The sequence below is a fragment of the Saccostrea echinata genome, unplaced genomic scaffold (assembly GCF_033153115.1).
Source record: "Saccostrea echinata isolate AGI-Se365-2 ecotype Australia unplaced genomic scaffold, CSIRO_AGI_Sech_v1 ptg000010l, whole genome shotgun sequence".
Lineage (NCBI taxonomy): Eukaryota > Metazoa > Mollusca > Bivalvia > Ostreida > Ostreidae > Saccostrea > Saccostrea echinata.
Genome location: NW_026889759.1, coordinates 7,965,877 through 7,980,039, shown reverse-complemented (window position 1 = coordinate 7,980,039; position 14,163 = coordinate 7,965,877). Strand labels below are relative to the sequence as shown.

At 34.7% G+C, this 14,163-nt stretch overlaps 1 protein-coding gene across 1 annotated transcript in view; it reads left to right on the top strand.

Moving 5' to 3' along the window:
• Positions 1-3,652: 3,652 nt before the first annotated feature.
• Positions 3,653-14,163, top strand: part of LOC133184298 (thymus-specific serine protease-like) — a 29,425-nt gene continuing 18,914 nt past the window's right edge. Inside the window, exons 1-6 of the mRNA XM_061319307.1 lie at positions 3,653-3,729; positions 4,545-4,693; positions 6,299-6,413; positions 6,694-6,823; positions 7,028-7,148; positions 8,149-8,274. Of these exons, the coding sequence (XP_061175291.1) occupies positions 3,657-3,729; positions 4,545-4,693; positions 6,299-6,413; positions 6,694-6,823; positions 7,028-7,148; positions 8,149-8,274 (714 nt within the window). The 5' untranslated portion in view covers positions 3,653-3,656. The remainder of the gene's footprint in view (positions 3,730-4,544; positions 4,694-6,298; positions 6,414-6,693; positions 6,824-7,027; positions 7,149-8,148; positions 8,275-14,163) is intronic.

Below are 14,163 nucleotides of genomic sequence, written 5' to 3'. Positions count from 1 at the left end.
CATCGCTTCATCGTCATCGCATTATCGCGTCATCGCACTATCGACTCAAACCTCGATGGTGCGATGATGCGATAGTAAACTGCATGGCCCTATCCGGATTCCATATGAACACGATTACCCTCCATGCTTTTAGCACCCTTCCCTCGAGACAGCTGCCTTTTTACTTCTTTTGTTCAGAAGAGGATCGAGCGTGGGACGGGAATCTCCTATATGTAGTAAATGAAATAGTACCCTCCAAGGTAACACGGATCCCTTGTTAGATTTTAAGTTTATCTATATGGAGGCAATCGGTTAGTCGTTCAGAAGTTTCATTACCCCCTACCCCCTTAATATCCTTTATGTTTTTGTTTCTTTTTGTTGGTTTGTTTTTGTGTGTTTGTGGTTGTGTTTTGTTTTGTCCTTCCTTTTTTGGCAAACCATTTTATACGCATACCGTGACACGGGGCCTCGGTTTTTAAGGTCTCATCCGAATGACCCGCAACTTTCACTCAAAGTGCCGAGCGCTTGGCAAAGGAACAGTTGATACCTATTTTTTATCGACCTAGGTCAGTCGCGGACGTGATTCGAACACACGACCTTTCAACCACTGAGCGAGCGCTCTGCCGACTGAGCTACATGTACCGTAACGGTAACCTCTTATAGAATAAGAGCAGAAAAGCGTTGACATTCGCTTCGTGATAGAGAGGCCTGGGTTCGATTCTCGTTCGCTATGCCGCGTCAAACGTAAAACGTTTACATATAGTAAATTCTAACTGTTCCTTCGCCAAGCGCCCTGCACTAGAAATCAGAGTTCTTTCGGTGAAACCTTATAAACCGAGATCCCGTGTCACGGTAGGCGTTGGTACGATAAAGAAACGTTACTGTTCATTGACCCTAGGTGCCGCGGTTAGGTTTTTACTTGAAGCTCTTCACCGGTGTATGATGACGTTTCTATACGAGTTTTGGAAGAGACGTCTTTACTCATCATTGCCACGCACCTAGTTTATCTTAAGGGAAGAGAGGTCAGATGTGATCATTAGAGTCACGCTCTTGTAGCAGAACCCCTGATATGAGACCAAAAATATCACAATCTAGGAAAAGGCACTTTCTCTCAACATAACCACGCACCTAGTTTATCTGCTATATATATAGGGAAGAGAGGATATTTTCACTATACGAGGGTTGTTCGGAAAGTTCATGGACCATGTCAATCTTCGTTATACTATCTTTAAGAAATTTAAAATGAGCACATTATCATATGTAAAAATATTTATTTTGTTGATTTGTGAAATTTCATTCTATGTGATTTAATAGAAGTAATGTTATTTAATTTTAAAATCAACATGTTTGGTAACCACGGAGCAACCTCAACAACATTGTAACGTCAAAAACATAGCATCATGAGGTTCTCAAAAATACACTCCTTATACATTTCAAACAGAATGGCCCAATCCCAGCACACTTCCTAAAACCATTTCTTTAGCACTTGAAATTTAGTTTGCTAACATATGTTCCAGTAGCATAATTTTGTTTGTCAATGTTATATATTTTCTTTTTTATTGCGAAACTGTGCTTTCACAAGATCAACAACTGAGAGGTCACCATGACCTTCCTAACTTTTTAAAGTTTTTGAACAGATTGTTACAGATAATCCGTTTCTTCGCAGATCGTCCTGGACTGATACAGGGTCTCTATCATTCAAATACCGCCTGTCCCTTGTATACACACATGTATTGCTCGCTTTTGACATATTTCCTACTTCCTCCAGCATTTTCAGTTTTTTTTCTGCAGTTTTCCAGAGTACAACACAAAATTGTATCATTAACTGTTGCTCCGGAACGTTCTACGACGTCATCTTTTTTTGCATCTTTCAATGATGACTACCTATCTTTTAAAATTGATTTCTTTTTAACGAAGTAAAATATTAAGTCATCATTTGGAATATGAAACGATGTAACAGTTCTTAATTTAAACGTCAAAGGTTTTTCTGTTTTTGCGCGATTTGACAGAAGATGTGACTACAGACATTATTTAGTGTATTGATTGTAAATTACGAAAATTTTGACCTGCGCCGCTATCCGATTTTCGCAATTTTTAACTCCAAATAAGTTTAAAATAAATCACGATATTTTAATTTTTTTTTATATACATGTCATTTGATATTATTGTTGAAATATTCCTACCATATTTGGACATAATATGACGTTTAGTAAAAAAGTTATGACAGTTGTCCACGGACTTTCCGAACAACCCTCGTATGATCATAAGAGTCTCGCTCTTACTTTAGAACCCCTGACCCTGAGACCATGAATTTTACAATTTTGGTAGAGGGCTCAATGCTTAATGCTTGATGTCCAGAGGTAAACAGGATTTTTTTTAATTTGATCTCTTTTGATGATTTTAGGCTCTCCCCTTATGTTCCAGGAGAGCAGGGACCATGAAATTAGCATTTTTTTTTTATCCCTTCTCTCATTGATGGTACAGTCTAAAATTGGTTAAAATTCATTCAACAGTTCAAGAGAAGAAGCTGAAAAAGTTTGAAAGTTTACGATCGATGTACGTCGCACAAAAGACATTGGACTATACGGCAGACAAAACCAGATAGATATATATTTATACTTCTCCAATAATATACATATATACTCATGGGAAGCAAGCCAAAAAACATACCACATATATTGTATATGATGATAGTATTCGGAAGTGGTGTTAAAGAGGGAGAATGTACTTTGCTCCCCAACATACCTTTGAGAGTATAAAAAATCAGGAGACGCAGTTATCTCTGCGCCTTCGCCGACCCCCCCCCCCCTCCCCCTTCAACCCTGGGATGAACGCGTATTTTATTTCAAAGGTTTTACAGTAAAACATGTCTAATCCGGACACTACTGGTTCCATAGAATATTTTCGGATTAGACAACATTCCGGATTAGACAACACTTAAAACAAATGAATTTACTGAAATGGACTTAAAGTTAACACCGTATTAAGCAAGATTTCGGATTATACGTCCGGATTAGACAAGTTTTACTTGTATTATATAATATACATGTAGTTAAAAAGTAGGGGGTCAGATTTCTATGGGGGCATTTTTTAATGTGTGTGGAGTCGTAGAACTACCGGCCTAGAAGGGTTTTCTACAGTCGAAAAATGACCCTACTTGCAGTAGAATATTGACCGGGGGTCACTTTTCCACGTAGAAATTTTACCCCCTGGTCAATATTCTACAGGGGCCACTTTTCGTCGTTACACCGGCGGGAAAGACCACAATATACAAATGTACATTGTAGGACTAAAGTTTTACAACTTCTCCAGAACAACAGGTACTTATACTTATATATAAACATCTTTATATATAGGTAGTGCAGATTCAATTCAAATCATGGCCCCAAGGGTGTGGGGAGGGGGGTTATGGAGGTTATAGAGGATCAAAGCTTTACTGAAACGGAATATACATGTACATTGTAAACGAAAAATTTAACACACACACACACACATGCAGGAGGGCCATTCTTTCCCTCCGATGATCTTCTTGAAATCCGAGTATAGTCCTGCATGTGCAACTTCCGCATATTCTTTTTCAGTCGCATGATCTACTGTAGTTTTTAATGAGAAAAGGAAATCTAGGAAGTACATGTAGTAAACTACTACCATTTCAGCAGTGTTTTTGAATTGATGTGATGTCTTTCCTGAAGTACTTTATTTTTGTGTTTACAGTAAATTTTATGCTGAAGGACATTTCGTCAATATCAGGTAGTATTCTTGAAAGATTATGTTTAGATAATGTCAGGTCCGTAGGAAGCATTTTCATTGAAGGAGGGGGGGGGGCACAACTAAACTTATTCGGTTGGGGGGCAAAATTAAGCGAAAATTCCTTGAAAAGCCAAAGAAAATTCGTTTAAAAAAAGAGGTCATCAGACGTTTTTATTGAGAAGGCACAAGCATAAAGTAGCTATAATGTTTTCTATAGTGTACTACTGAGTATATATCGGCAGAATATACACACACCCCCTCTTTCAGGTTCCTTAGGCCATGCACCTGTTTACATATGTATGCAAGAAAGGTATGTGATAAAGTACATCAGCTGCTCCAAAATCTTTACTATTAGCAATTCATAACTAAGGATGCAATTAATTCGATTTATTGGCATTGTTACATTGTCTCCAGTCATAATCAGTCTAATAATCTCCGAAGGATGACAAGTACATGTATTAGTTTGGAATATTATACATATGACATTGACAGTATAGAAAGGGATTATATTGTTGGAAGGATGGGACTCTGAGGATGAAAATGATTTATACTCTTTAACCAGTCTGTTTTGCTACATTTTAATTTTTTTTAATTTTATGTACGAGTTTGTTCTGTCGTTGATTAAAGTTTCAGTAACAATGATGTAAATTTTCAATTTTTGTTTTTCAAAGATGGAAGTTCTCAATTTTTATTTTTAGAAAGTTCCTTATGATCAAATGAAACAAATTAACATTTTTAAAGGGTGAATGGTGTTTCTGAAGCTACAAATTAACAACTGATTTAAAAAAAAATATAAATTACATGTTATTTAAAAGGACACAGTTTCTGGAAAATTAAAGAGTTGGTGGAAAATCGGCGGGAAAAGTCAGCCATACATGACTACAGAAGATTATATGGCAGTGGTCAGTTTATAGAAGAGGTTCTTTTGACTCAACCACTGGATCACTTTGATGCATATTCTTCTGTAAGTCTCCTTTAAAATTTGCATGGTCATGTTCCTCTAATAAAAATGTAACGTGAAGCGGTCACCCATGCAAGGGCTATATACATGTACAGTTCTTCATAGCTAAACTTGCCTGAATGCCCCAGGGCTTCCTCAAGCAGGTCGATCTGTAACCATACGGCAAACTTCGTATGATTCTGTGTAGCCTTCATCAAACATGAATATCGGCTGAGGTGTGACGAGTGGATCTGTAACCCATGCCGTTTATAGATACTATTGTAAGTCTGTAAATGGATAGTCCTAGCTCTAAGGTTTCCTAAAGCAGGTCGTCAAACACCAGAGTCACTACGCTGCCCTCAATTTTGTAATGGCAGCCGTCACACACCCAAGGACTATACAGGCTCGCCTGAAACAGGCTCGTAGCAACGGTTTCAAAAGGGGGGGGGGGGGAACTCTAAAAAATATGACAAGCAAAAAAAAAAAAAACAGTAATTTGACGAAAAAAGGGGGGAAAGCGACTTCCCAAAATAATCTGAAAAGCAAAAAAACAAACAAACAAACAAACAAACCCCTAATTAACTGTCCAAACCCTGGAATTTGCCAGTGCCCGACCTTACAGCCAAAAAAGGGGGGGGGGGGGCAACCAGCATCTAAAAGAAAATTTACTATAGCAAAATACATATACTGAGAAAAAAGGTGCCCCCCCCCCCGGGTTCTACCGGCATGTGAAATCAATGGAAACTCTACCGCATCACTAGAAAAGCTAACTCACTAACGTGACATTATAAGTTCACTATATATTTTCTGCTACAAAAACAATATAAACCAGAAAGTTTACTGCAAGGGTTTATAGATTAATATTCCCACCCTGTTTTAAGGTCATCTAAAAATCTCTCCCCTTTTTTAGATGCATTTGACCAATGAAAAATTCCACATATAGTGTATATTCAAATTTGGATTATAATGTGAGATCAACTTGCCATCGCTTGTATGATAATTACAGAGAGCTGAAAAACTTTAAACCTGACACATCATATATAAGATGTAGGTCATTTGCAGGATTAAATCTAAATAAAAATTGATAGTATCTTCCATTGCTATATAATAAGGAAGTTGTTAATATCAATAAGGAAGTTCTTAATATTAAAAGGGAAGTTCTTAATATCAAAACATGTATATTATTACTCTGCATTTAGTATTAGACAATTTAAAAAATTTTCTGTGTAGACAAAAAAAAAATATTATAGTTATTGATAAAGCTTAAATTATTTTTTCGTGCAACTTGTTTATAAGAAATAAAGAACTTTCTTAAAGGTACTCTGTGTAACACGATATGTATCCAACATAGTCTCGCCCCGGGACATGAATCTTGGACCAAAGGCCTTGGGGAACTGGAATCTTGCTTATTCAGTCAATGATATACTTTAACTATATACTGAACTAGGTCTATTTACAGTAGTTTACCATTAACCTTAATCGGAGACACAGAATTTTCTCTCCATCTGACCTTGAGTCCTTGACCAATTTTTGCAATATTGTTCATGGATTACATTTGAGGAAGTATGAATTACTAGCAGTATACCCTAAGCATTACAAGTGTATAAGTTTGCATGATATTTTTTTCAGAGGACATACAAACAGAAAATTTATATCAATGCAAAGAACTGGAACAAACCCAATGGTCCTATTTTCCTGTACATAGGAGGAGAGGTAGCACTTTCAAACAGATCTGCTTATTCTGGTACACAAAACATTAATGTTTATATACTTTTCTTATACTGTTTTACAAAACACTAATGTGAATGCATTTTTAATGTACAAATACACTCTTCTTATGCTAGTTATGATGGGACCGAGATATCCATGATTTTTGAGATGATTTTCGGTGTTCGAGATACCAAAGTTCAACTGTATATTTTTTAAGATAATTGTAGGATAATTGAAAAATTATTGTACTATAAACAGTATTAGACTCATCAAACAAACCTAACAAGATTAGACAATAATTCCCTGTACTTCAGGTCACCATGTTCAGATGGCCAAGCTCTTTGGTGCCATGGTTGTGGCTGCTGAGCACCGTTTCTATGGCGACAGCATCAACGATGATGGTTTACATCTAGATCAACTTCAACACTTGTCCAGTCAACAAGGGTGTGTCTTGATAGAACAGCTATAATTTCAATATGTACAATTTAATATAATTAAGCTTATGTTTAAATTATTCATTAGAAACAATCTCCGTTACTTCTTCTCTATTTATGTTTAATGAAGTTGATAATAATTGCAATAATTTAGAATGTTTGATGATGGGCACTCTCTCTGTTTAGTGATATGGTTTCATATGTGTTTCTGTAGGCTAGCTGATTTGACAAAAGTCCATAATTACATTACTACAAGGTACGAGTTAAATGATAATAAGTGGATCTGTTTTGGTGGAAGTTATCCTGGAGCATTATCTGCATGGTTCCGCTTAAAGGTGAACATCTCCATATTATGAAAACATGCGTAACATTTAATCTTATTTACATTTTAATTAAATACGGCAATAATGATGTACGTTGGACTTGTCAATAATTATCTATCATTTAATTGATAAAAAGTATACTGTTGTTTGTTTTAAACCGGGCATCAACACCCCCACCCCCTCCCCCATTTTGCATCAGATTTGGTTACCGTCTTCCTTGGAAGACGGTAGACAGAGTTGAAGTATTTTACAGTCTTCGGACTGTGCACTTCCTCTCTTTTGTGATTGGTAGAAATTGCATGATGAGAAAATTTTCAATTATTTCATTGGTTTAAATGCTGTTCAAGGCAAGGGAGATAATTTTCTGATGGTCTAATTTTCGTACGACTTAACAATTTTTCAAGATTTTCAATCGTAAAAAAATATGATAAAACGAACAATGGAAATTGGCAGCAATTCGAAATAACATGCTAGATTTTTTATAGCAATTACCAAAAAGCGTTTCTATGTTTTCATTGTTAACAAAATTGATCTTTATTGTATGCAAGCTTTACAGCTTGTATGTATTCTTTCCCCCTCTTTTTTTGCACTGTCTTTCTAATCTCGGCAGCACTCGACAACACCTCGGCCGATTCGTACTCATCTACATAATTATCACAAAGTTGACGGAATCAGTCGAGGTTTGCCGAATGATCTCAGCTTACGGAGACAGCCGAGCATATGTTGACGTTTCATTTGCTTCACTTGGTAGGGCTTATGTCAGAAAAAAACTAATGAAGAAATACAAAATCAAGAAATTTTCAAGAATTATACGGCCTGATAGATTAGCTCAGTTTACTGTTTAAATTTGTTGCTAAAGACGGTAAGCTTTTTTTTTTTTTTAAAAAAGCTCTACTTGTTAAGATATAACCCTCACAAAAAGGGAAGGAAAATTAAGAGAATGAACAGTTCTAAACTCTTATATTTCAACAAAGCAGTAAAATAATTCATACATTCAAAACTTGTTTGACAGTTTCCACATCTGGTGTTTGGAGCAGTGGCCTCTTCAGCTCCTGTACAAGCTCAGACTGACTTTCAAGGTTACAATGAGGTGGTGGCTCAAAGTTTAGCAGATCCAGCAGTGGGAGGAAGTAAGCAGGTAAGAACAGCTTTATTTCATTCTCTAGAGAAGAAACAACTGGTTGGAACAGCACGTGTCATTCTGTAGATAATGGGCAGCTGAAATGTTTTATTTCTCCAAATGGAGGTATAAAGCTATTTAAGTCATATATGGCATATTTTTTTGATAAGTTCAGGTAACCGAAATTAAAATGATCTTTCTATTTGTTTTATTACTTTAATTGTGACACGATTGCGGTGTTTTTCTACTTATATAAAGATAGGACTTTCTTGTAAATTACACAATTTAAAATTTAATCGCATTTCAAAGATATTAAAAATTTAAAACAATAATCGATTATTTACCAACTCCACATTTTAATAACAGACAAATTTAAAGTCAATTCAACTATAGAAACGTGAGGGTATTCAAGCTCAAAATTGGTGAAAACTTTAATTTGAACGTACAGGTAAATAACATATATCATGTATATTTACACTCAGTCTCTTATTATTATTTTTCAAGCTCAGATATGCCATATATAGCTTTAAGATTTATAGCTAGTCTGCCTTGTTCTTAAGATGGAATATTATTTAAGAGATGAAAACAGTGTAAAATTCTATCTTCCAGAAGAAAATTATGGATAGCTAACATGTCTAATTTAGCCTTTACTAAACAGTACTAAAAGATGTGATTATAATATAAAGTCCGCCGACAACCTGTATTATACGCAATAACTATCTACATGTACATGCTCCTGTGCTAAAATTAGTGCCAAGCGACTTTTAATACAATAAATAATAATAAAAAAAAAAATAAAAAAAAGAAATAAATAAAAAAAAAAACGGTGCGGGACACTTTGGGAAGGGCGATGCAGTAATAATGTTGAAGAATTTTTCGACAAATTTTTTCATTGCTGTTTATTATTTTATGCAAGGACTAGTTTGGGTATATGAAAGATTGAAAAAGAGAGAAATCTCGTGTTTGACTGATGAGTGTAAATTTTGAGAGTGATGCAGATAAGCACCAGGACGGATAAACAGAATATATTCTGATAACAGTACTTAGAGCTAAGTTCTCATCAAAGAACAGTTTCTTTTGCTGATTTTTTTTATTGAAAGACTGGTTTGGTTTGGTTTGAACATATTTTATTGTATAAATAATATACAAATGGTTTGAACACAAGTTCTAACAACTTACGAGGTTCTCACCATAAATGGCTACAACTGTCAAGATCTATGTATAGAAAAAAAAATATTGATATACAAACATGTTTGTTTTAAACATACATTAATTACATGATAAATATATAACTAACTAGAGTTTTAGTGTAAGGCTGTAATAATTAATTGAATCTGCCAGAATCTCTTATAAATTTTTGTACAGATTGAAAAATATACTTATTGATTTCAACATTTTGTGACTCATCTCCCCACAGAAGTAGGTGACAATCAATAATATTCAATTTAGTGTTTGGTTTAATAAGACACAGTAGGTTTCTAAATAGTTCCTCTCTAGCATGTTGATATTTATTACATACAAAGAAGAAATGATATGGGTCTTCTGGTGTACCACATGAACAATTAGGACTCTCAATAATGTTTCTTTTATAAAGATCATAATTTAAAATACAGTTGTGTCGTAGTTTAGTATGTATGATACTAAGTCGTCTGTTACCATAGCAGAAATAAGGAGGGGGGTCTGCTGGTTTTTTATGTATTTTGTTTTTGAAACTACTAAAAGTTGAGCTGTATCTTGTGGTAATACTTAAACTATTCCATTGGTTTACCATATCAGGGACAAAAGATTTCTTAAATATTTCAAGTCTGCATCTAGGAATAGTGTAGTCATCTCGATTACGTGTGTTGTAATTTGATTCAACACTCCTTATTGAGGGAAAAATACTTTTTAAATAATCAGGTACCAAACTGTGATGTACTTTAAACATGGTATTTAGTTTTCCTACTTTACGCCTCTCTGCGAGAGGTTCCCATCCTGTTTCTAAATATAATGCATCTCTTGAGGCTATAATGGGTAACCCTGTAATTATTCTCGCAGCATAAAGCTGCACCTTTTCTAATTTTTCAACATCTTGTAGAGAGCATCCATCCCAAACTACAGAACAATATTCAAGTAGTGGTCTAATAAAATTTGTGTACATTTTAAATAGTTTGTTTCTTCCAATGTTGTATTTTTATTTAGCTTCTTTAGGAGGCCTAATCTTTGGTAAGCCTGTTTAACTATATTGTCTATATGTTCAGACCAATTGAGATTTTGGCTCAATAGTAGTCCTAGATGTTTATGAGAGGTTATGTATTCTAATTTACATCGTTGAAATTGAAGTTTAGGAAGATAATAATTAGATCTTAATATAAAGAATAATGCTTTTGTTTTGGATGGGTTGAATTTCATAAGCCATTTGGAAGATCACCTATCAAGAATTTCTAAATCGTGATTCAAGATATATTCAATAGTTGTTGCAACATTATATGAGGAACATTGCAACGAGTTGTCATCTGCAAACAATCTACATAATGAAATCATGTTTTCTGACACATCATTCACATAAATCATAAAAAGTAATGGACCAAGAACTGATCCTTGTGGTACACCAACATCAATGTTTCTACTAGACGAAACAATATCTTTATACATAACTTTCTGCCTTCTATTACATAAGTAACTCTCAAGCCAGGTAAGAATGTTACCACATAAACCGTATGTCTTTAATTTAAAAAGTAAACCTTTATACCACACTCTGTCGAACGCTTTGGACAGATTGCAAAATACCATGCAACAAAATTTTCCTTCATCGATATTCTTAACAATGCTGTGATAAGTTTCATGTAATTGGTAAACGGTTGAGTGACCTGGCAAAAAAACCTGCTTGAAATTTGTAAAATAAGGTATTTTTTTATGAAAGTAATTGTACACATGTTTAAATATAATTCTTTCCATAATTTTGCTAACGCAACTCAACAATGATACCGGTCTATAATTAGTTGCTACAGAAGGATCATCTTTTTTAAACAATGGTAATACATGAGCAAGTTTCCATTTATCTGGGAATACATTTTCTGCCAGCGACTTATTAAACAACAAACATAGCGGTTTAGAAACAGAATACATAGTAGATTTTAACATTTTGTGGCTTATTGCATCAGGACCTATTGCTTTATTAACAGGAAATATTGATATTATATCAATAATTTCTTGCTCAGTAATTAATATATCACTCAGTGTATCATTGCATAAGTAATACAGTTCAGGTAATTGGTTTTGTGAGACATTAGATATAGAAGAAAAATACTTATTTAACACTTCAATCTTATCTTCATCTGGGAAAGCTATATTTTCATCTCCGCTATCAGAAATGTATTGTATAGGTGGGATATCTTTATTTGGTTTTACATGAAAAGCATCTCTCAGCAGCTTCCAGTATAATTTAGTATTGTTAACACTCGCATCAGACAACTGAAGGTCAATATTGTCATAATAATTCGATAACGCGTATTTTTTCATGTTGTTAACTTGATTTCTGAGTTTTCGATATTTAGCCCTATCAGCTTCGTTTTTCGTTTTTCTTGCTATTTTATGTAGTCTGTTGCGTATTATTATATGTTTTCTAAGAACCGAGTCAAACCACGGTTTGTCCTTCGGACGAATAGTGACCGACTTTTCTGGAACACATTTTCGTACAGACGATAAGAAATGAGAAGTAAAGTTTTCCGTAGCAGTGTCGACATCTTGGACGTTGTTTATTAAATTGTCCCAATCGCAGTCGTTAATTAAGGAATTAAGTTTCTCAAAATCGACGGTTTGGTGGCGCCATGGCCTATTTAAGGTATCACACCGGTAATTGTTTTCACTATGTAATTCTATATAGAATAAAAAATCATTAAAAATCAGGTATTCGAATTCATGAAAAAATATTTAGCAAGAAGTGTTAAACGTTACCAGTCACATCAGCTGACACCAAAAAATAGGGTACCTACACGACATTTTCTGATTTTTTCCATCCGCAAACAGGAATACCCTCAAAACCACGTGTATTCAATGTGTTTATAAACATCCTGTGTGCACCCCAGGAAGTGGCCTCCTATGCCCCGAAAGAAATAGTTCCTGTCAAAAGCCTTTAATATTTTACAAAGTACATAAAATATCCTAAGCACAGATACCAAAAATGTAAAAATAGAATAAGGGAAATTAAAAAATTTCTCACAATAAAAAAAATATTTCCTTATTATGTATGGAACTACAATTGACTAAGTTCATTTTGATTGGTCAATTACCGGTGTGATACCTTTAAACCCTTCCTAATACGCATTCAAAGGCAATATTTCTCAATATTTGAAATTTTAATTCTTTTCCCCCAGACACTCTCCTTCCCATCTATGCCCTAAAATCAGCCCGTTCCACCCCGTATACATCCGAAGGCATATTTATGAAAAAACCAGTGTTTTTATATGGCACTACTTGCGTGGTCAATGAAAAGGGGTAAAATTAGTGACCTGTGATACGCTTATACTTTCTAAAAAAAAAAAAAAAAATAAGGGTTACAAACTCAAACATGTATTTTAATTTCCTTTTTATTTGAATTTGTTTATCGTTTACTCGTTTATTTTCTATAATTATATGTTTCATTTTAAACTCGTTATTATTATTATTGAGCACGTAGGAAATTGAAATCACGCCCCCCCCCCCCCAACCTCCAATGAAAGGCCTTATATTGTTCTTTTAAAGCTTTAATTTTAAATCTGAAAAAATGTTGGATCCTTCCCTCAGCAGTGCTGCCATCATTTGTCTCGCATCACTCTCATGGGTAATATAAAGATTAGCGTTAATTGCGCTTTGATTGAATTCAGTCTAAAGCAACACCGGAGAAAATCCACAGAATTTCTTCCCATGAATTTGCTATTCTATGGTATTCCTAGAGTCGATCAAGAAAACACAACCGAGGTAGTCCTGAGCTGTTTGGAAAAGAATCTACATATGCCACCTGAAGATATCCAGAGCATTATTATACAAAACTCACACAGGATACCCAGGAACCCACAGAACACGTATAAAGCTGAAGCACCAGATGCACTGATAGTAAAATTTTCGCGAATGGAGGACCGAAACAAAGTGCTGAACCAAGCAAGGACAGTGACCTTACCAAAAGGAATGGCAGTCAGGACAGATTTACCAAATCAGCTGAAAAAGAAAAGGGGTGAGCTCGCACACAAAGCATACCTCATGAGGAAAAATGATCACGTCAAGACCAGAATCATAGAAACCAAAGACAGTGTGATCCTACAGTTCCGTGCTAAAGATGAAAGTGTGTGGAAGCAATGCGAGTAAGCTTTCCCTTCACAACTTGTGTATCAGTAACATCTGTCGTTTCTGCAGTATATCTTTCATTGAATCATAACTTGTATATGTAACTATACCAGGTTCTAAGTTAAGGTATCTCATTATTGTACATTTATATACCTATATGAATTGAATAACCTTATTGTTCTCATAATAACCCTCACTTTTTTGATAATATCAAATCTATTGTGAAACTGGTATTTGATAACATGCTGGAAGGTTTTTTTGTTTTTAGTATGAATGATGGGTATGTAAAAGTTTTTTTTTGTATATGCTGGCTTAATTTGCAAATATTTTACTATGACTAGATTTAAGATTACATCAGTCAATTGCAGGGGACTTCATGATAGTAAAAAAAGAAAAGATGTTTTTAACTATTTAAGGGACTTAAAGTCCTCCATATTTTGTTTACAAGACACTCACTGTACCGAGTCTGAAAAAAAATCAATTTATGCCCAATGGGGTCATGATATATTAATGAGCTCAGGTAGAACTGATGCTAGGGGTACCCTAACACTTTTGAACAATAATATAGAACTAAAAATTTTGACAGTGAAATATGACAACAATGGA